The sequence below is a fragment of the Haliotis cracherodii genome, unplaced genomic scaffold (assembly GCF_022045235.1).
Source record: "Haliotis cracherodii isolate W230 unplaced genomic scaffold, xgHalCrac1.p SCAF_11, whole genome shotgun sequence".
In the NCBI taxonomy this organism is placed as follows: Eukaryota; Metazoa; Mollusca; class Gastropoda; order Lepetellida; family Haliotidae; genus Haliotis; species Haliotis cracherodii.
Window position 1 is genome coordinate 39,763,631 of NW_027266266.1, and position 21,307 is coordinate 39,784,937.

The following is a 21,307-nucleotide window of genomic DNA, read 5'->3' on the forward strand; positions in this document are numbered from 1 at the left end:
TCTGCAACATAGGCACGTATATGGGAATGTACGCTACATTACATACAATATTAATAGGCGGCTATTACCAATGGCATGCGATATCAACACGCGACCACTGGGAGTCGTTTCCGTTCTGTGATCTGGCTTTCAAAGAGATGGAAGCTTTTCATAATGAAATGAGATGCGATGTACTTGGCTCGCAATAGACATGGGAAGACGGTAGAGGGTAGGCAGAGAGTGGACGGAAGGGAAACATAGATGGGGAAGGCAGAGAGTGGGGGAAAGAGGAGGAAGACAGGGTGTGGAAGACAGAGGAAAAAGACAGGGGAGGGAAGAGAAGACATATTGGGAAGACAGAGGGAGAAGACAGAGAGGAAGACAGAGGGAGAAGACGGAGGGGAAGACAGAGGGAGAAGACAGGGGGGAAGACGGAGGGAGAAGACAGAGGGGAAGACGGAGAGGGGAAGACAGAGGGAGAAGACAGAGGGAGAAGACAGGTGGATAAGACAGAGGGGAAGACAGAGTGGAAGACAGAAGGAGAAGACAGGTGGAGAAGACAGAGGGGAAGACAGAGGGAGAAGAGAGAAGGAGAAGACAGAGGGAGAAGACAATAGGAGAAGACAGGGAGAGGACGGAGGGGAAGACAGAGTGAGAAGACAGAGGGAGAAGACGGAGGGGAAGACAGAGGGAGAAGACAGAGTGAGAAGACGGAGGGGAAGACAGAGTGAGAAGACAGAGTGAGAAGACGGAGGGGAAGACAGAGTGAGAAGACAGAGGAGAAGACAGAGGGAGAAGACAGTGATAAGACGGAGGGGAAGACAGAGTGAGAAGACAGAGTGAGAAGACGGAGGGGAAGACAGAGTGAGAAGAGAGAAGGAGAAGACAGAGGGAGAAGACAATAGGAGAAGACAGAGAGGACAGAGAGGGAAGACAGAGTGAGAAGACAGAGGGAGAAGACGGAGGGGAAGACAGAGGGAGAAGACAGAGTGAGAAGACGGAGGGGAAGACAGAGTGAGAAGACAGAGTGAGAAGACGGAGGGGAAGACAGAGTGAGAAGACAGAGGAGAAGACAGAGGGGGAAGACAGTGATAAGACGGAGGGGAAGACAGAGTGAGAAGACAGAGTGAGAAGACGGAGGGGAAGACAGTGATAAGACGGAGGGGAAGACAGAGTGAGAAGACAGAGTGAGAAGACGGAGGGGAAGACAGAGTGAGAAGACAGAGGGAGAAGCCGGAGGGTAAGACAGAGGAGAAGACAGAGGTGTAACAGAGGGAGAAGACGGAGGGGAAGACAGAGGGAGAAGACAGAGTGAGAAGACAGAGGGAGAAGGCAGAGGGAGAAGACAGAGGAGAAGACAGAGTGAGAAGACAGAGGAGAAGACAGAGGGAGAAGGCAGAGTGAGAAGACAGAGTGAGAAGACAGTGAGAAGACGGAAGGGAAGACAGAGTGAGAAGACAGAGGGAAAAGACAGAGGAGAAGACAGAGTGAGAAGACAGAGGGGAAGACAGAGGGAGAAGACAGAGGGAGAAGACAGAGGGGAAGACAGAGGGAGAAGACAGAGTGAGAAGACAGAGGGGAAGACAGAGTGAGAAGACTGAGGGAGAAGGCAGAGTGAGAAGACAGAGGGAGAAGACAGAGGTGTGACAGAGGGAGAAGACGGAGGGGAAGATAGAGGGAGAAGACAGAGTAAAGACAGAGAGGGGAGGGCGGAGGAAGCAGACAGAGGGGGGAGACAGGTGGAGAAGATGGAGGGGGAAGAAAGAGGGAGATGACGGAGATGGGAAGACAGAAAGGAGATGACAGGGGGGAGACAGATAGGGAAAGATAGGAGAAGACGGAGACGGGAAGACAGAGAGGGTAAGACAGAGGGGGAAATAGAGTGGAAGACAGAGACGGAAGACCAAGGGGAAGATAGAGGGGGACATAGGGGAGGCAGAGAGGGAAGGCGGAGAGGGGAAGACAGAGAGGGGAAGACAGAAAGAAGACAGAGCGATAAGGCAGAGAAGGGAAGACAGAGGGGAAGGCGGAGAGAGAAGATAGAGGGAGATGACGGAGACGGGAAGACAGAGTGGGAAATAGAGTGGAAGACAGAGAAGGAAGACCAAGGGGAAGACAGAGGGGGACATAAGGGAGGCAGAGAGGGAAGGCGGAGAGGGGAAGACAGAGAGGTGAAGACAGAAAGAAGACAGGGCGATAAGGCAGAGAAGGGAAGACAGAGAGGAAGAGGGAGAGGGGAAGACAGAGGGAAAGACAAAGAGGGAAGACAGGGGAAGACGAAGAGGGGAAGACAGAGGGAGAAGACAGAGGGGAGAGAGTGGAAGACAGAGAAGAATAGATGGAGAGGGGAAGACGAAGAGTGGAAGACGCAGAGGAAAGACGGGGAGAGGAAGACAGAGAGGAGAGAGTGGAAGACAGAGAGTGGGAGACAGAGAGGAATAAATGGAGAGGGGAAGACGCAGAGGGAAGACGGAGAGGGGAGACAGAGGAGGAAGACGAAGAGGGGAAGACGGAGAGTGGGAGACAGAGAGGGGGAGTTCGGGGGAATAAAAGCGGGTTTGTGCATGCCGTGTCATCGGTGAAAGGCGAATTAGGGGGATGGAGGGGAGAGGCTGATTGCCAACGGTCAGTGGTATAGATGAAGCCTTAGGGTCCGCGTCAGCCACGGAGGAGCCTGGAGATGACTGACGATAGAGATGAATCCAGTCTAATCACACCAGATGTGCCTTGACGCGTCATCATAGGTTCTCATGGGAGATGATGGGAGTGACACGTTGTAATTTAACATGCATGAAAACAAATCTGTTGTTAAGCATGTTTTCAACCCAGGACGTGTTTGAACAGCCCAGCACAATCAAAGGTCCGTCAGTGGAAAGGTTTACGATAGATTAACGTTCTTCAACACGTCCCCTGTCGATCGGAACAGAATTGAGCCCCTTATGCACACACCATACAATGCCGATCGTTAGGACTGAATATTATTGTTATCAGCTGGCTACTATGTTCCGACAATAGCTTTAAACCTTAAACCTCACACAGAAATGTAGGCCAGTTAATCTTGTATTATATTCAATATCACCAACTGTGTTAATGACATATACTGACTGATGCGATCTACCCTTTTCGCTATACTCATGCAACCAGACAAACATTCAGTTCCAGAAATATAATTATCTTACTTAAAAATATAAATCTACAAAATAATATTCAAAAGGAGTCCAAAACAATGCTTGCCATTCATTCTAGACTTGGGTTGGATTCGTTATTTAATTTATTCTCTGGGAGACAGACGAGCATGCAACATACAGTTATCTTCATCTCATCTCAAACACACTATAGGTTCAGGGTTACGTTGTTTTGGTCGCCTTTGCTACTAATAATTCTACTGGAGAAACAACTCTACGGATGCCTTTTAGTACGGAAGCCTTTTAGGGCCATTTACCCCCCTTAACCTATCAAGATACTTAGTTGAAATTTCAGGATACTTAGTTGAAATTTCAAGATACTAAGATGAAATTTCAAGATACTTAGTTGAAATTTCAAGATACTAAGTTGAATTTTCAAGATACTAAGTTGAAATTTCAAGATACTGAGTTGAAATTTCAAGATACTGAGTTGAATTTTCAAGATACTGAGTTGAAATTTCAACATAGTATTTCAACTAAAAGGCTTTCGTACAATTCGTCTATTGGTACACTCTGAGATTTTTACTTCCGCAAATGCAATTGATTATTCGTGACGTCATCAGTTTTCGGTTTGATATCTTTCTCCCAAGCTCCATACAGCGAGATACCATTCCTTACTGAGAGCAATGCATGACGGGCTGCCAAGAATAGAAACCCTCCAAATACAGGATGGGTACTGACAGTTTTTGCATGGCGTCCTGTTTGGTGTATAAATTGATGGACTCTTCTCTCGATCAAGTCACTAGAGTTTTCTCTTAGCCAACGTGTCTGGAAATCCCCTTTTGTTTTATTGCAAATATTTTCAGAGTTATAAAACCATGCTTTCGAGATTCGTTCGTCCATATTATGAAAAAAGAACGCTCAAATATTTTTGTAATACATTGAAATTGGATTTTGCCCCTTGATACAGTATGTTTAATGAGACGATTTTTGCCATTTCATCGGCCGCAGCGGGAGTTCAATCTGTAACTCTTGCCTGCATCGCCTCGCATCAACAGCGACCTCTGTGCCAAGTCTCAAGCGAACTGCGTATCAACTGAAAGCTGTATACATCAGCCAGATGACAAACACCAATCAGACCGACCCGTGGTGGTGTGATCAGCCTCGCTCCACATTCCCCGAGGAAATTTACATGTAACATAACATGTATGATTAATTACCCCAGGGAGCGCTTGTTCTAAGTCCCTTTGTAGTCAGAGATGGACGGTGATTGTTAGAACACAGCTTCGAGGGAGGTTATTGAGAACGCAATGGAAGTGTTTAGCGGAAACAAACATCCGTTATTGTCTTCCAGGAATTGTTGAAATAGATGTACGTGTGTATCCCCTCTTAAGGAAAAGCGGGCACGGTTGGGCCTGTCGTCTAAGGTACCGCAATTTGCTGTACAGAGTTTCGTCCCTTAATTGGGCACGCCAGAACCAATGGTCGTGGGTTCGAAACAAACGTTATCGACTTCCAGGAATTGTTGAAATAGTTGTACGTGTGCATACCTTCGAAAGGGTAACGGACACGGGTGGGCCAGTCGTCTAAGGTGCCGCAATTTGCTGTACAGAGTTGCGTCCCTTAATTTGGCACGCCAGAGAATGTGGTCGTGGATTCTAGTCCCGCTTCGCGCCGACTATATTTCTAGGTTTGTCAGCACCATACCCGTGCTCGTGGGTTTCACCGAAGTGGTAAACGTCTGAGACCTGCATCACTTCGGGCTTTCCTCCCACATTAAGCTGACACGCTGGAATTCTGTTCAAAGCGGCGTTAAACCCAACTCACTCACTCTTTTGGGAATGTGTAAAGGTGCATTTGTTTTTCTCACTGAGAACGTTTAAAGACTTATGGACACGTTATTGGATACCACCTTCTTTACTGTTTACTTCTTGTCCCTTCATTGAGTTACTGAAATAAAGTTCACGGGTTCATTTTCTTCCTTACTCTAAATGGCCAAGAAAGGAGAGATCTTCTAAATTATGTTTGTCATATCAGTTGCAATATTCAACCTCAGCGAGAGGAACGAAAGATGTAGTCCAAGCCATGACAGCTTAACCAGGTGCTGAAGAGACTACCATCAGTGTAGACGTACCTTTAACACGAGTCTGTCTCATCTACCAACATACAAGTACTACCTGGGGCTAGATTTGGGTGAGGAAAATATTCATTACCAAACTTTATCCTTAGTCTTGACATCTACGCGTGATCAACAAAATACCACATCAACATGCTCAATCATCAACCATGATGTCATTTTGAGGTCAATGACACAACCATTGTGATGGCGTAATACCTAAAATGGACTCACATACTATACCGATGTTGGGAATCGAACCGTCATTCGGCGTGACGAACAAACGCTTCAACCACAACACTACCCCAACGCCCTTAACTGATAAAAATTAGTATTTAATCAAGACATTGTTTTGAAGGGGAGTAAAATGTCTCTCTTAAATGTTAATCCGTGTAATTACCATGATGTCATTTTGAGGTCAATGACACAACCATTGTGATGGCGTAATACCTAAAATGGACTCACAAACTATACCGATGTTGGGAATCGAACCGTCATTCGGCGTGACGAACAAACGCTTCAACCACAACACTACCCCAACGCCCTTAACTGATAAAAATTAGTATTTAATCAAGACATTGTTTTGAAGGGGAGTAAAATGTCTCTCTTAAATGTTAATCCGTGTAATTACACAGAACGTGCCTTATCCAACAGATGGAGGGTTGTTTACTGTTATATACCCGTGAAGATTCCAGGTTAAAATTGATCTAAAGAAACCCATGCTTTTTGCAAATGGTGACAAACGTGATCGGGTTGTCAGGCGCACTTGCCAATTACGTAGATCGATGCTCATGATGTCAGTCACTAGATTTTCTGATCCAAACTCGATTATTTACAGACCGCTGGAATACAGCTGGAATATTGCTGAGTGCAGAATTAAACAACATACAAAACATAATTATGTTTTGCCCAGTTCCCAGACCTGGGAATGTTTCACCACAGTCAAATACGTCACTTCCTGACACCAACAGCTCCTGATTGTAGTGCCACTTTAACTGATATGAGCATGATGTGTTCAACTATCAGACAGCACTTATCACACTGAGGAACGCATCGCCGTAGTTAACATTCCGGCGGCGTCCTCCACCTGTTTGTCGTTACCGACGTCAGTCAGGGAAGGCCGAAGCAATGGACAGTTTTTCTTATACCGAGTATTCCGCCAAAGTTGTAGCTTAATGGCGCTGTTATTAGTCCTGCTCTAGTGTCAATAGGACGTGGGTGTTAGTACATACGGGTTAGTTGTTGGTACTTCCGGGTTGGATGTGTTGTGTGGAGTCAGGGCTGCATGAGAGGGTGGTAGTTGTGTGGAGTCAGGGCTGCATGAGAGGGTGGTACTTGTGTGGGGTCAGGGTGACATGAGAGGGTGGTACTTGTATGGGGTCAGGGTGTCACGAGAGGGTGGTAGTTGTGTGGAGTCAGGGTGGCACGAGAGGGTGGTACTTGTGTGGGGTCAGGGCGACACGAGATGGTGGTACTTGTGTGGGGTCAGGGTGACATGAGAGGGTGGTACTTGTATGGGGTCAGTGTGACAAGAGAGGGTGGTACTTGTGTGGGGTCAGTGTGACATGAGAGGGTGGTACTTGTGTGGGGTCAGTGTGACATGAGAGGGTGGTACTTGTGTGGGGTCAAGGTGACATGAGAGGGTGGTACTTGTGTAAGGTGAGGGTGGCACGAAAGGGTGGTACTTGTGTAAGGTGAGGGTGGCACGAGAGGGTGGTACTTGTGTAGGGTGAGGGCGACACGAGAGGGTGGTACTTGTGTAGGGTGAGGGCGACACGAGAGGGTGGTACTTGTGTAGGGTGAGAGTGGCACGAGAGGGTGGGCGCGTAAAATTGCAACTGAAGCATAACGACAATCGGTAACTGTCAAATCAGTGCCAAAATCAGAAACGTTTTTCTATATTTTGACCAAGATAATTGTACAACATATTGTCTTCTATATACACTTATAAGTTCTGGTAGAAACATACTAGTAATTATAACACAAATGTAGTAAATGTGCCGACAATAATGCACATGTCAAACCTTGGCTCAAGGCCATACTTTAAGATAACATACAGCATTACGTCCCTATTAGGACCACTCCCATAACAACACAGTGCATCAATCCAGGGACACACTATAGTGCTCTAGCCTTGAACATCAGCTGTTGGATTCAAACATTGATATCGTGTACATCTTGATAGACATGCTTCTGTTGTACAGGGGTGACGAGAGTGGAGAAAAAGCATACAATAAATGAATAGGGATTTTTAAAATATTAAAATAAAAAAAGAAAGCTTAAACACAATGATATGCACTTTGTCGTAAACATGTTTAATATTTTTAAACATGTTCAGATAATGGGGATATTGTGTTTATGTGGTGTTTAGGCTGTGAGACCATAGCTCTGTTCATGTGTTTAAATCCTAAATGTGTTTTGATAGAACACAATTTGTATGTTATTACATTCCAAACACATTTTACCGTGTGTATGTTATCCGTCTCCAGTAGCAACTGACTATCTTACGCCGTTAGTCGTTTGGTAAAACACAATCAGAATCATTAATTACGCCGACTCCCCGATGGCATCGGTAATGTTCCCAATTTCCTGAGTTGGGGTTTTTCCAAATTGACAAATTAACTGTAACATTTAACATCAATATAACGGCTCTACCTTGTACGTTGCACATACAGAAACATACATGATTATACAACTTAACATTTGCCAAACACCAAGACATTTGGTGGCCAAGATACAGTTGCAAGATGCTGTTGTATCATAACGATGAGTTGTTAATGTTGTTATCAACTGCTTCCCCATGGAATCCTCCATTAAATGATTGATGTCATTACTAGCATTTTTGTTTTTTATTGACAGACTATTGTCTTGTGATCATAACAGTCTAAGGTGTGGTTCTTACCAAATGTCGAGTTGTGTACTTTAATTTTCCTTTGGCTTTGTCATGTAGGGGTGAGAGATCGGAGTTGGAGCATCCCGTAATTCACAATAAACTATTATATTGTCCCACCCCCCTCCTTTCCCAAAAAAAAATATTTAATTTATTTTTTTAAGTTAAAAAAATAAATAATAAATTTAAAAAATTGAATTAAATTAAATTAAATTAAATTAAAATAAGGAAAAAAGGAGAAATAAAAACTAAGTACAATCTTCATTTATTTCCTTAGATCACGAGAAACGAAATTCTAAAAAAAATCTTGTCGAGCTAATATACTACTCAACATTAGGATAGGACATGAAATTAAACCATTAGATTATTGATGTTATTGCCCATCGCTGTTTTTTGATAGACTACTGTATTGTTGTCATCATCAGTCAAAGGTCTGGTTCTAGCAAATATTGAGCAGCATCTATTAAGTACGGGTCATCCAGCTGAAGCCTAGTCCTCCAACAGGCATCGGTTAAATTCTCCTGTCACATTCCGTTTCTCCTATTCGCTAAAAGAATTCCATGTTGATAAACAGTTTGGGAGACTTCAGCACGCTTCTTAATGGTGTGATTAATGGCTCTGTGAAGAGTTTCAGATCTGTACTTACACGGAGTGAATGTATGTCTGACTGGCGCAGTACCTATGGTATGATCAACGGGCGTGTGTGTGTAAAAAACGGTGATGAAACATTCTACTACCACATGAGAAGACTCTCCTTTCTTCCCAGTCCATACCGCGCCACATCTCCACACATATATGTCGCCTGTGCCGCCCTGTAACCGATTATTGTGGAATAAAAACAACAGCAAATGCACGTTTGATACATCATTATGCTAACAATGTACAACTCTTTGTGAGTCTTAAGGACTAGATGCCGCGAGTAAAATATTTTTTTATCTTTTAAGACTAAATAACGAAGACAGACAATCCATAAATCCTATGCTTAGCTCTAATCCGGCAACATTGCTGCGGTTTAACTGATTTTTTATAATTTTATCAAAACCTAAAACAAAAGATTCAAAATCTAGATGAAATAGTCAAGTCTACCCAGTTATAAAATCAGTTTTATTAAGTATAAATTCAATAAATTATTTATTATTAAATTATTTAATTATTTAATACGGGTAAATATTTTTAAAGCTTGTACATTTTAATAACATCCTTAACGAAGCTGTAATTGATGTCGATATCTCATATAAGAAATAAACGACAGATGGTCGTTGTTTATCGTACACTCAAACACCGCAAGGAGAATAAACCGGGGCGATGGCCGTTTTTTATGGTATAATAAACCACCACCCTCGTCGTTTTTTCTTAAATAAATAAAGATAATTGAAAAACTATTGATTTAATACACGTTCACATCCATTTTATTTTTAGCGCCAATAGTTTTTTGGCTTTGACTTTTTCAAATGAGTCAATTTATAACGGGTATGACACGAAGAATTGCAATGTTTCTTGTAAATGTTTTTTTTAATTACTGACCGACCTATTTTTATCGGAGAGATTGGATGTTTCTCCGCGTGTGCTCTGTCAGGCCTGTGAACTTGTAGACGCCGCTCTGGTCAATGTACATCTGATCAATTCAAGGATGTCTGTATCAATTAGTGCTTGACCTTTTCCACATGTAACAGGCGAAAAATAATTACTGTTATACGACGCGGTAGTATATATACATAAATATATATCACAGTATGTTTACAAAGGTTCATTTGTCACATTATTACTTTTTACTTGAACTTTTGAACTTCAAAGAGACGCTATACACGCTCTACAAGTGACACAACAGCAGCATATACTAGACATAAGTACTCGTGGTTTTGGTGAAAGTGGCTTTAATCTCAAAGCCCTTTATATTGACTGAAATACTGTTAAGGGCGTCCGTTTTTGTGTCCACTGCGCATCTCGAATTGACGTGTATCGAGCGTCCGTTAACGACATATTCCAAATCAACCTGTCGTCAATATTTGTGAGTGAGTTGTATTTAACGCCGCTTTTAACAGTATTCCAGTTATATCACGGCGTGTCAGCTTAATGTGGGAGGAAAGCCCGAAGTGATGCAGGTCTCAGACGTTTACCACTTCGGTGAAACCCACGAGCCCGGGTATGGTGCTGACAAACCTAGAAACAAATTCGGGGCGAACCGGGATTCGAACCCACAATCATAGGTGTCTGGCGTGCACAAGGGACGCAACTCTGCACAGCGAATCGCGGGGCATTAGATGACTGGGCCACTCGTGCCCGTTATCCTTTCGAGGGGATACACACGTACAACTATTTCAAAAATTCCTTGAAGTCAGTAACGGATGTTTGTTTCCGCTGGGCCACCCGCGCTCCTTGATAATAAAGACAAGATATGATAATCCTGATCTGAGATTGTTGTTATTCTCATCCTAATCATGATTCATGATTATGTTTCATGATATGTCCTGCTGTTTATCAATGATCGTTATCGTTCATGATCACATTGACGACAGTGGTGATAATAGCCATCATTTTTTTCATTATCAACTGGAAAATGTTACAAACTGGAGTGAGTGAGTATGGTTTTACGCCGCTTTTAGCAATATTCCAACAATATCACGGCGGGGGACACCAGAAATGGGCTTCACACATTGTACCCATGTCGGGAATCGAACCCGGGTCTTCGACGTGACTAGCTGACGCTTTAACCACTAGGCTACCCGACCGCCCCGTTACAAACTGGAAACACAACGAATTTAATATACATTGTATAGTGTATCATGCAGATGGCAATGATCCAGAAACTACATCACAGAGCCGCCGCCTCCCACTGGTCGACTAACCGTTAACACCACATCCATGACACATGATGTGGAAAAAAACGGAAATTATTTCCTTTGTGGAAAATGAGCGACGCATAAAAGTCATCTAACTGGAATGATGAAGGTGACCCATTTAGGAGATAAACCTACTGTGTTTTGAAATTTGATGTAGTCCCACTGTAGAATAGATACCTCTTTATCATAATTTGGAACCGAGCGCTTTAGAATGATGGGTTATCGGCAGCCATCTTGGATCGATATGTGGGCTATCGATGTATACATACGCACGATTTTTTGGTGAAAAGGCTTGACCTATTTAAAGGGGGTTTCCGTAGCAAAAAGGAAACCTCTTTTTAACCAATCAGAATCAAGCATTCAACAATGTCATGGTAGAATTATTGGTGATGAGTGATACACTGACACACTGATGAGGCTTTAACAGAAACTTCACTGCATCAGGCGGTGGAGCAAGGGACCTTCACTGTGACACAGTCGCACCGGTAGCAATTAATATTGAATACCAATGTAGTGGATGTGTCAGGAGCCGTGGTGATGCTGGATCAGGCTGTACAAAGATACGAGAGATCAAACCGTCTCTGAAGCAGTACAGATGCTGATTGGTACTCGTCATTGTCACAGTTTCGGATGGATATTGTTCCTTATTTTCTAAAACATTTAGAAGCCTTTGGGTATTCATTTCATTTTCGGTTAAAAACACCAAATATTCTTTTGGAAACTTGATGGATTTTAATACTGTCAACACTTTCGGATTGAATTTAATTATTTTTTCTTAAAAGAACTTCAATGCCGTTAGGGTATTCACTTCGATTCCTATTAAAATCAGAAACATATTTTTTCGGAATACGCCATTCTCTGAGAGTGTTATTCTATCAATTTTGACCAATCATTAAAAATGGGTACCGATGGTCAAGCCTTGAAACAATTGGTCAAGTGTGTCTTTATCACAAGTACCCTGACTAATAGTCACCCAATACCACACTGGCGTCGAGATACAGCATTGGTGCTTTCACAACATAACGAGCAGATAGAGTGTATGATTGTGTGAATGCAACAGTTTAGTTCCTAACAAATAGTTTTTGTTGTATACCTCTCAGGGGGTTGGGAATGAAGATTTTTATTTGTTAAAGAATGGAGATCTAATGTACATTTGTCTGTTGACTGAATGTCAGTCCCTTTGTTATTTCCTTAATGAGGGATCGGGTAGCCTAGTGGTTAAAGCGTTCGCTCGTCACGCCGAAGACCCGGGTTCGATTCCCGACATGGGTACAATGTGTGAAGCCCATTTCTGGTGTCCCCTGCCGTGATGTTGCTGGAATATTGCTATAGGCGGCGTAAAACCATACTCACTCACTCTCCTCTATGACGTCGGGGCACGCCAATCGTCTGAAGCGCCTAAATTCGCTGTGCAGAGTTGCGTCCCCTATGAGTGCCAGAATCCTATGATCGTTGGTTCGAATTCCAGCCCTTCCTGATTATGTATTTTGGTTTGTCAGCACTATTCACTTGCTCGTGGGTGTCACTAAGATTGAAAACAGTCTTCTCAAAGTGTCTACAATAATATCATGAAATGATAGGGTCTGGTGCTTAAAAAGTGATGCACAAGGGAACATGCCTGTTACCTGTTTCACCTGTGATATAAGATTAACTTGTCCATACTGGAATAGATAATGCAGGCACAATGGGAAACACGTGTGAAATGAAACACATTAAAAAACATAATGAAAGTCACGGATTTATGATCTATTTAACACAAAAAAGTATAACAATAGTTTTGTGATGGCGAAGCAATCAACCTGACGCGCCGTGATATAACTAAAATACTCTTCAAAGCGGCGTTAAACAAAAGTCGCTCACTGTAATCATAATTATCATAACTATGATGAGGTATGATAAGGTGTACGAGTACACTTCCATAATACAAATTCAGGGTTCAGATAGAGAGGGTTCGATATATCGCTATAAACCTTTCCCGCGGGAATCTTGAGCAGATTTGTTGTTTAGTGCTACAAGTTGACACCGCGAACTCATTCAATTATGTCAACAATTTGACACCAAATACGGTGCTTGCAATGTTACAATGTAAACTAAATATGATACATTGCATTATATACACCTTGTTATCCATCTCGTATTCCAATTGGGAAGAGTGCTAACGTCAGACTAATTTTAAGAGGTACGCAAAGGGTAGCATTAAGATTAAAGTTCATTTGCATCCGAATGCGACTAAATGTATCTGGTACACTAACGTCAAGCATAAGACTAAATGTATCTGGTACATTAACTTCAGGCATAAGACTAAATGTATCTGGTACACTAACGTCAGGCATAAGACTAAATATATCTGTACACTAACGTCAGGCATAAGACTAAATGTATCTGGTACACTAACGTCAGGCATAAGACTAAATGTATCTGTACACTAACGTCAGGCATAAGACTAAATGTATCTGTACACTAACGTCAGACATAAGACTAAATGTACCTGGTACACTAACGTCAGGCATAAGACTAAATGCATCAGGTACACTAACGTCAGACATAAGACTAAATGTGTCTGGTACACTAACGTCAGGCACAAGACTAAATGTGTCTGGTACATTAACGTTAGGCATAAGACTAAATGTACCTGGTACACTAACGTCAGGCATAAGACTAAATGTGTCTGGTACATTAACGTCAGGCATAATACTAAATGTATCTGGTAAACTAACGTCAGGCATAAGACTAAATGTATCGGTTACATTAACGTCAGGAATAAGACTAAATGTTTCTGGTACACTAAAGTCTGGCAAAATACTAAATGTATCGGGTACACTAACGTCAGGCAAAATACTAAATGCATCAGGTACACTAACGTCAGGCATAAGACTCAATGTATCTGTACACTAACGTCAGGCATAATACTAAATGTATCTTGTACGCTAACATCAGGCATAAGACTCAATGTATCAGTTACATTACCGTCAGGCATAATACTAAATGTATCTGGTAAAATAACGTCAGGCATAAGACTAAATGTATCGGTTACATTAACGTCAGGAATAAGACTAAATGTTTCTGGTACACTAAAGTCTGGCAAAATACTAAATGTATCGGGTACACTAACGTCAGGCATAATACTAAATGCATCAGGTACACTAACGTTGCATAAGGCTAAATGTATCTGTACACTCAGGTCAGACTTGAGGGCAATGCGTATCTGGTACTCTGATATCAGATTTTAATTAAAATCCTATAAGTTGGATAGTATTACTCCCATAAGTCCTCGTGCACCAAGACATCGATTTGGTCGATCAATACACAGGCATGGCGAGACTCTCTAATCTCGAAGACTAAACCTTACATGGCATCACCCCAGTTTGCCAGATACAGGCTTGTGATTCTTGATATCAGGATGTCCTTGTAACTTACACGCTGTTCACTTAATATCACATCCTTCATTTCTGACAATGATACATTTGAAATTACACTTGATTTCACAATCCTATTCCTTCAAAGCTAAACACATTAAAACTTGCCATCCACCAGGTCGTTGACTCCGTGAAATAAGTATGTCTTAAAGCCAACCTTGTTCCACACCGAGCTGATCCATTAGACGAATCAAGTATAAAGACAAGAAGATATCAGCCATGGGCTCTATAACCAACTAATCATTTGTGAAAAGTTTCCTTCCGAAACACCAAAGACTGTAACTGCCTGTTTCCGATCAATACAGTGCCTATATAGAATTCCCTTGGACGTCTTCTGTTAAGACAATTGCCAGACACAGAGAGTGTTGGACACAGAACTGGAAATAAGGCCTTTACAACAGAGCCTTGATTCAACAGAGAGCGACACTACTTGTCCACTTGCAAGGGTGTTTCTTACAGGTGACTTACAGAGTCACTGCTTCAAAATATGAAATTTGTTTCAATGAGAGGAGCCTAACAATTATTTTCAGAATACATGTATTTCAGATCACGTTGTATCAGAACATATTTTTTCAGGAGCTTCATCATGTCCAGCAAACAATGTCTTAATTTCTTTTTTAAAAACCTGAGGACATTTTTTCTCCATTTCATTTAAGGAACACGTTCCTTTTTATCGACCCCTCCCCTTCCCCCTCACGCCCCCCTCCATATTTTCAAAATGTCTTTTGCAATCTGATTCACCCACTATGTATGTATGTTAATCCATTGAGATTGATCCCGGGATAATTCGTGCAGTATGTCATTACTGACCCGGTGTTTGAGGTCAACCGTCCTACGCATCTAGTAAGAAAATGAAGTTGGAAGCATCAGGTATACCAGAAGTGTAATGCAGATATCTTGAAGAGGTCCGTACTGATGTCGCGCTATTGAGGTGGATGCAATGGATGTCAACGGTTCAGTTTAGAGCTATAAACCATGAGCCGATCCCTCTGCTGCCTAATACCATATCTCATATGGCTTTAAAGTTACAGAAGAATTTCTTCCCGCGGGATACAATCAGATTTATGATTTTCAAGCAGCTCATCCTCACATTACAGGGATATCCGCGTCCTAAGGCCTCACAGATGCCCTTTATGTGATCGTGGGTGTGATCATGTATGTGCCCTTCATTCACTGGCGTCTTCATGGCAAGCAGTAATGTGAGTGAGTGAGTTGGGTTTAACGCCGTTTTGGACAGTATTCCAGTGATATCACTGCATGTCAGCTTAATGATGGGGGAAGCCGAAGTGAAGCACTTAAGTGTAACTCACCATCATCGGGCCGAACTGGGAATCGAACCAGCGATCATAGGTTTCTGTAGCGGCCAAAGGAAGCAAATCTGCACAGCTAATTAAACGACAGGGCCACCTGTGACCCTGTGTGTGTGATCATGACGGAGTGAAGCCCTGCACATGGCGTCTTCACAACAAACTGTCTGTATGAGATCATGACGGAGTGAAGCCCTGCACGTGGTGTCTTCACAACAAACTGTCTGTATGAGATCATGACGGAGTGAAGTCCTGCACATGGCGTCTTCACAACAAACTGTCTGTATGAGATCATGACCGAGTGAAGCCCTGCACATGGCGTCTCCACAACAAACTGTCTGTATGAGATCATGACGGAGTGAAGCCCTGCACATGGCGTCTTCACAACAAACTGTCTGTATGAGATCATGACGGAGTAATGCCTAGTCCTGCGCCATGACTGAGCGCAAAGACTAGGCAGGTCTAGATCAAACTAAACCAAGACAAGTTTCCTCGATTCCAACCAGAAGAGGCTTTTCTTTGATTCCAAGCAGAAGAGGAAAGGTTCTTTTGATAAAAAAAATCAATTATTTGAAAGAAATTATTATAGTTTCATAGACTCAACACAGCACAATAATTGTACATTTTGTAAATTAATGTGTTCCCCGCTATATGTTTCTGACGAACTCTGTGTAATACTTTTTTGTCGAACTGAGTGAATCGGCGTGACCTTCAACGTAACCTATAACCTCACCACAATTTATATTTACAAAGTTATATCATAACTGGTTAATATATGATAGTAATAAGCTCCTTGTAGGATTTTATATAAATGCATTTGGGATCTTATAAAGGAGTGACGTAATTTATTACGCTGCACAATACCATTCTGACGTCACAATTAAATCCTTCCAAAGCGTTCTAACGATACTTTTAACCTGATGTAACCTCCTTGTCCAGCCTATAGTCAAAATCTAAATTTTACATCTTTACAAATATTCTGAAGTGTAATACACTACTGTCATCGCAAGACCCTATTATCAATATCAATACAGCAAAGTACTTGTTTTATGCCAATGCTGTAAGAACACAAATACTCCAACATGTATAATATGCAATTATGTTAAAACTGTTTTTTTTAAAAAGCAAAGAAATGTATAACATTATATCTTATACTGTTTGCACCTTAATTGTATTTCGCCTGTACAAGAAGGCCCGTGGCCTAAAGTAGCGAATATTGTGAAGAAGTTACCTCCTGGTTAGAATTGGTCCCATACTTGTCTTAAGAGTCGACTAACGGGATCGGGTGGTCAAACTTGATGACTTGGTTGATGCATGTCAATGTTCCTATTGGTCCAGCCGACCCGTGAAGATTCCGGGGTAGAATAGATCTTAAGCAAGCCATGCTTGCCATCAAATGTGACTATGCTTGTCGTAAGAGACGACTAACGGGATTGGGTGGTCAGGCTCGCTGACTTCGTAAATGCATGTCATCGATCCCAATTGCGTGGATTGATGCTCCTGATGTCAGTCACTGGATTGTCTGGTCCAGACTCGATTATTAACATGCCTACCGTCATACAGCTGGAATATTGCCGAGTGCGGCGTTAAAAACAAACAAACAAAACGAACACTTAAACAACACACAAAACTCGTATTGGTCTTATGTTCACATGACATCTACATGCCTTTTCAACTTTGGCCTTTGCTGCAGCTATTTTTTGTGTTTTTAATGTTAATCAAGTTCCCGTATCAGATGATGGGGACCCCCTGTTGATGGAGAAAAAGACTGCACGTACTGACTCCACTCCTGGTTCCACATAGGCTTGCTGGATAACGTCAACGAACAGACAATCTGACGTTGCCGATTTAATGACGCTTGCCGAATGCATTGCATGAGCAACTTGTTTCCCAGTTTTTAAGCAGTGGGACTTTCAAGAACACGCAAAACTCAGTTTGGCCACCACAGGAGGTATGCTTGATAAACCATTCATACACAAAAAAGCAGCAGACCAGAAATATAATCTGTGGCTTGTAAGTGATAATAAGATGTCTTTGATGCGCAACTGGGCGAATTTAAAGTCGGGGCACGAGAAACTTGAATAACGATAGTCGACAGAAGGGCAGCGACCCAAGTGCAGCATTTCTCAATGCCAATAACCCACCTTTTAATGTTGGTAATTAACCGTTGGGCTGTTCGTATATTAAACATCATCAGAGATAAGGAGTGTGTGTGTGTGTGTGGGGGGGGGGGGGGGGGGGGGGGCTAGAATGACTTTGAGGATGATACTAATACGGGTAATAGCCCCCTGGAATATCGTGTTGAGGTCACCCTCTCACTGAAGAAGGAGTATTATATGTACAGATTCTTGTATGCCATGACTTCGAAAGAGAGGGGTCGTGGGTCATTTGCTGATTTATTTCTGAAAGTAGCACCTTGCATTGTTAAAATTAATATTTTATTTAAAACACTTTGATTTCACTTAATAATATTTAAATGTCTTCAAATGTTCCGTACACAAGAATTCTTTCCCAGTTCCTGTGTATGTTCTATAGGTAATTTAGTTTGACCTACATACAAGGCCATACAAGAAGAATATTTCACAACGTAACATATTGCTATATTGAGGGTAACAGTTTCCTGATACAAAGTACTTTTTTAGTTGAATCCCATGCGGTATTCGAACCCATACTCTCAGAGTAAGATGCTTAATGATGACATGTTTCCCTTTTTCGATGTTTTAAAATTTAAAACGTCATAAAATAACGTACACGAAAAACGCGTTTTAATTTTATTATTTTGTCAAAGTGTTTTTCCACGCCCTATCTCTTCTTGGGAGGGGGAAACAAACACAAAATATGGATGGCATGTACGCCATGTGCATTCTATCCCTTTGTGGGCATTCTATTCCTTTGTAGGACGCCGCGCCTTTTACAACCAGGTGTATCACGTATTGACGCTCACGACCACATCGTGCGTGGGCGTCAGTGCTGGTTAACCATTGTTTTATCACATTTGTTCCCTGAGCTTGAATGGCTTCTCTGTATGTTCCGTGTCTGCGTTGACGTTCATCTAACCTACACTCAGACGCAAGTACTAGATTAGCGAACGTTTGCCTCGGTTGTATGTATGCACTTGATTATTTCGGGAATTGCAACCAAATCATTGAACAAATCATTTCTGCAAATTGAAGTTGTTTTTTTTATTTCATGCCCATTGTGACCCAGAGATCTGTCAGCAGCTGACCTGCTGGTGTCCCGATACCTGTACCGCACACAAGTAGCACCTATTGGTCCAGAGACCGACTCCGTGGTCTAGTGGTAGAGCGTCCGCCCGGAGAGTGAAAGGTCCGGGGTTCGATCCCCGGTCACGTCATACCAAAAGACGTTGAAAAATGGTGCTTGATGTTACCCTGTCTGGCGCTCGGCATTAAGGGGCTAAAACAAGGACTGGTCGGCTCGGAGTCAGTATACTGTATTCATGTTAAACTGCGGCATGGTATCTCAGTGAGCCTGCACTATAAAAAGGCATCAGTCCGGACTAGTACAAGCAGCCACACACACACACGTGCGTGCACGTCGCTAAATAAGGGCAATAATCTTGGGCGCGACGTTAAACCCAATTTCACCTCACCTATTGGTCCAGCCAACCCGTGAAGATCCGGGGTAACAGGATCGGTTGGTCAGGCTCGCTGATTTGGTTAATGCATGTCATCGTATCCCAATTGCGAGGATCGATGCTCATGATATCAATCACTAGGTTTTCTGGTCCAGACTCGATTATTTACAGACCGCCGTCATAGAGCTGGAATATTGCTGAGTGTGGCGTAAAATAACAAACCAAACCCAAAAAATTGGACCTGCCAAACTGTTGTAATGCGCACTCAGAGAATCAAGAATTGTTGTCTTGTATTTTGTTTCCAAATTGAATTTTGTCCTTTCAAATTATTTATTGTTTCATTTTATTTTAAATTTCAGGGCCCTTGCCCCCTCTACGCACAGCCCAGACAGCGAATGGGATTTCTCCCAGGAAGCGCTGCCTTGTCAAGCCAACCCTGAACTTTTCGGAGAATCTGAAGACTCCTCAACACTGCAGCCTTCTGCATTACTCAGATTGTCAGATAGGGCTGTATTCCTGGCTACAAACTCAGGTACTCTCCCAATGCCAGTTAACAGGCTGGGAGATACCAAAGCTAAGGCACTGAGAACAATGGGGAGTCGGACAACTCGGTACATGAAAACATTTCGAAAGCGAGGTTCCGTATTTGCCCTGTTTTGTTCCTGAATCTTGTCAATAACATTAGTGCCAAGAGGGCCAAAATTCAATCATCAGGATCAGGTTTGTCATCTTCCCGAGGCAAGAGAGTTAACTGACTTTAAAAGTCCAGTTTCCACCCTTGCCGCACTAGGCTGGAATTACTGGGCTCGATGGTGGCGCCACCAGTGGCTATTACCAGTTCCCTTCTAAGCCTCTCCTATGGACCAATCAGATTCAACCTCTCGTGTCATTTGCGTTTGCTTCACACAAAATGGGGGCGCCCGGTCGGGACGATCTGATCGATAATCAATATATATAATGTGATAGAACGGGTCTTACATCGCGAAATGCATCAAATCACTTGAGCACCTTGATTAAAAACATGAAAAGATTTGAAAAATATCTACTGACAACGAGTTGGCGGTGCACATGTTTTGCAAATCCTGCAATCGACCGAAATCTGCACGACAGTTTACGAACCGGATTTCGATTTCGGTGCGCGATTTTGATTGGACTATGCATAGACTCGTTAGTCCAGCTAAAATGTAACTCCATAATACCTGCCTAGTTCGGCAAGGGTGGAAACTGGACTTTTATAGACAGTTAACTCTCTTGGCTCGGGAAGATGCAGGTTTGTTGGCCTGGATAGGTCTGAGGCTGTATGCGCGCCTATTCTTAGTTTGTCAATACCCTGAAATTCCTGTTTTGTCCAATCAACAACACCAAAGGAATACGAAAGGACGGGTACAGCATAAGTATTTGTGGCTTTGGCTTCATTGCCAGCGTTTAGCTCTGAACTCCAGATTTTCTTAAGTCTGCAATTGTATTCTGCCCGTAGTTTTTCCAATATCAAAAGGACTCGATAACGAGAATCTGTTTTCAACTCCATATCAATAAGTTGTTATACCCTAAAAGCATTGTTATTCCAAGAAGCCTGTCTATAGCAGACGACTGTCTACATGCCTCGTGCATCTACGATTTCTTCGCGCCGCTGCGTAGCTAACAAATCTGAAAGTTAGGCACTCTACAAATACATCATCATCATCATCATCATCATCATCATAATCAATTATCATTACAGACTAAGAATAGAGCTGCAGTGACGTCTTGCGATCACACGATATTACATTCAATTGGTATAAAACAGGCAATATCTCAAATACAAGAATTTACAAATGTAACATTGCGTAGCATAATTATGAAAATAACTATTCTTCTTATTCGGTTTTCCTGCCCTTTATCCATCTAACACAAGCCACGCAGGTGACTCAATATAATATAAGTATTAAACAGTCACAGGCAAAACTGACAAGTCTTGTTTTGAACCAGTACCGACTGTGGGAAATCTACATATGATGCAATTGTAGGTCTTCAAACCAGTCAATCAAGTCAAAATG

At 42.4% G+C, this 21,307-nt stretch overlaps 2 protein-coding genes across 2 annotated transcripts in view; both read left to right on the plus strand.

Annotated features, from left to right (window-relative positions):
* The first annotated feature begins 240 nt into the window (after positions 1 to 240).
* LOC139455088 (octapeptide-repeat protein T2-like) lies at positions 241 to 1,571 on the plus strand. The gene is made up of 2 exons (XM_071236658.1): positions 241 to 706; positions 1,252 to 1,571. Exons 1-2 carry the CDS (start codon positions 241 to 243, stop codon positions 1,569 to 1,571), a joined length of 786 nt encoding a protein of 261 aa, XP_071092759.1.
* Positions 1,572 to 1,778: 207 nt separating this feature from the next.
* Positions 1,779 to 21,307, plus strand: part of LOC139455089 (octapeptide-repeat protein T2-like) — a 42,950-nt gene continuing 23,421 nt past the window's right edge. Inside the window, exon 1 of the mRNA XM_071236659.1 lies at positions 1,779 to 2,535. Within this exon, the coding sequence (XP_071092760.1) occupies positions 1,779 to 2,535 (757 nt within the window). The remainder of the gene's footprint in view (positions 2,536 to 21,307) is intronic.

Excerpts from the sequence above, each read along its gene's own strand:
- LOC139455088 (XM_071236658.1), top strand. The coding sequence starts at position 241 with ATGGGGAAGGCAGAGAGTGGGGGAAAGAGGAGGAAGACAGGGTGTGGA. Across the intron at positions 707-1,251 it reads AAGACGGAGGGGAAGACAGA|AGGGAGAAGACGGAGGGGAA; the intron begins GTGAGAAGACAG and ends GAGGTGTAACAG.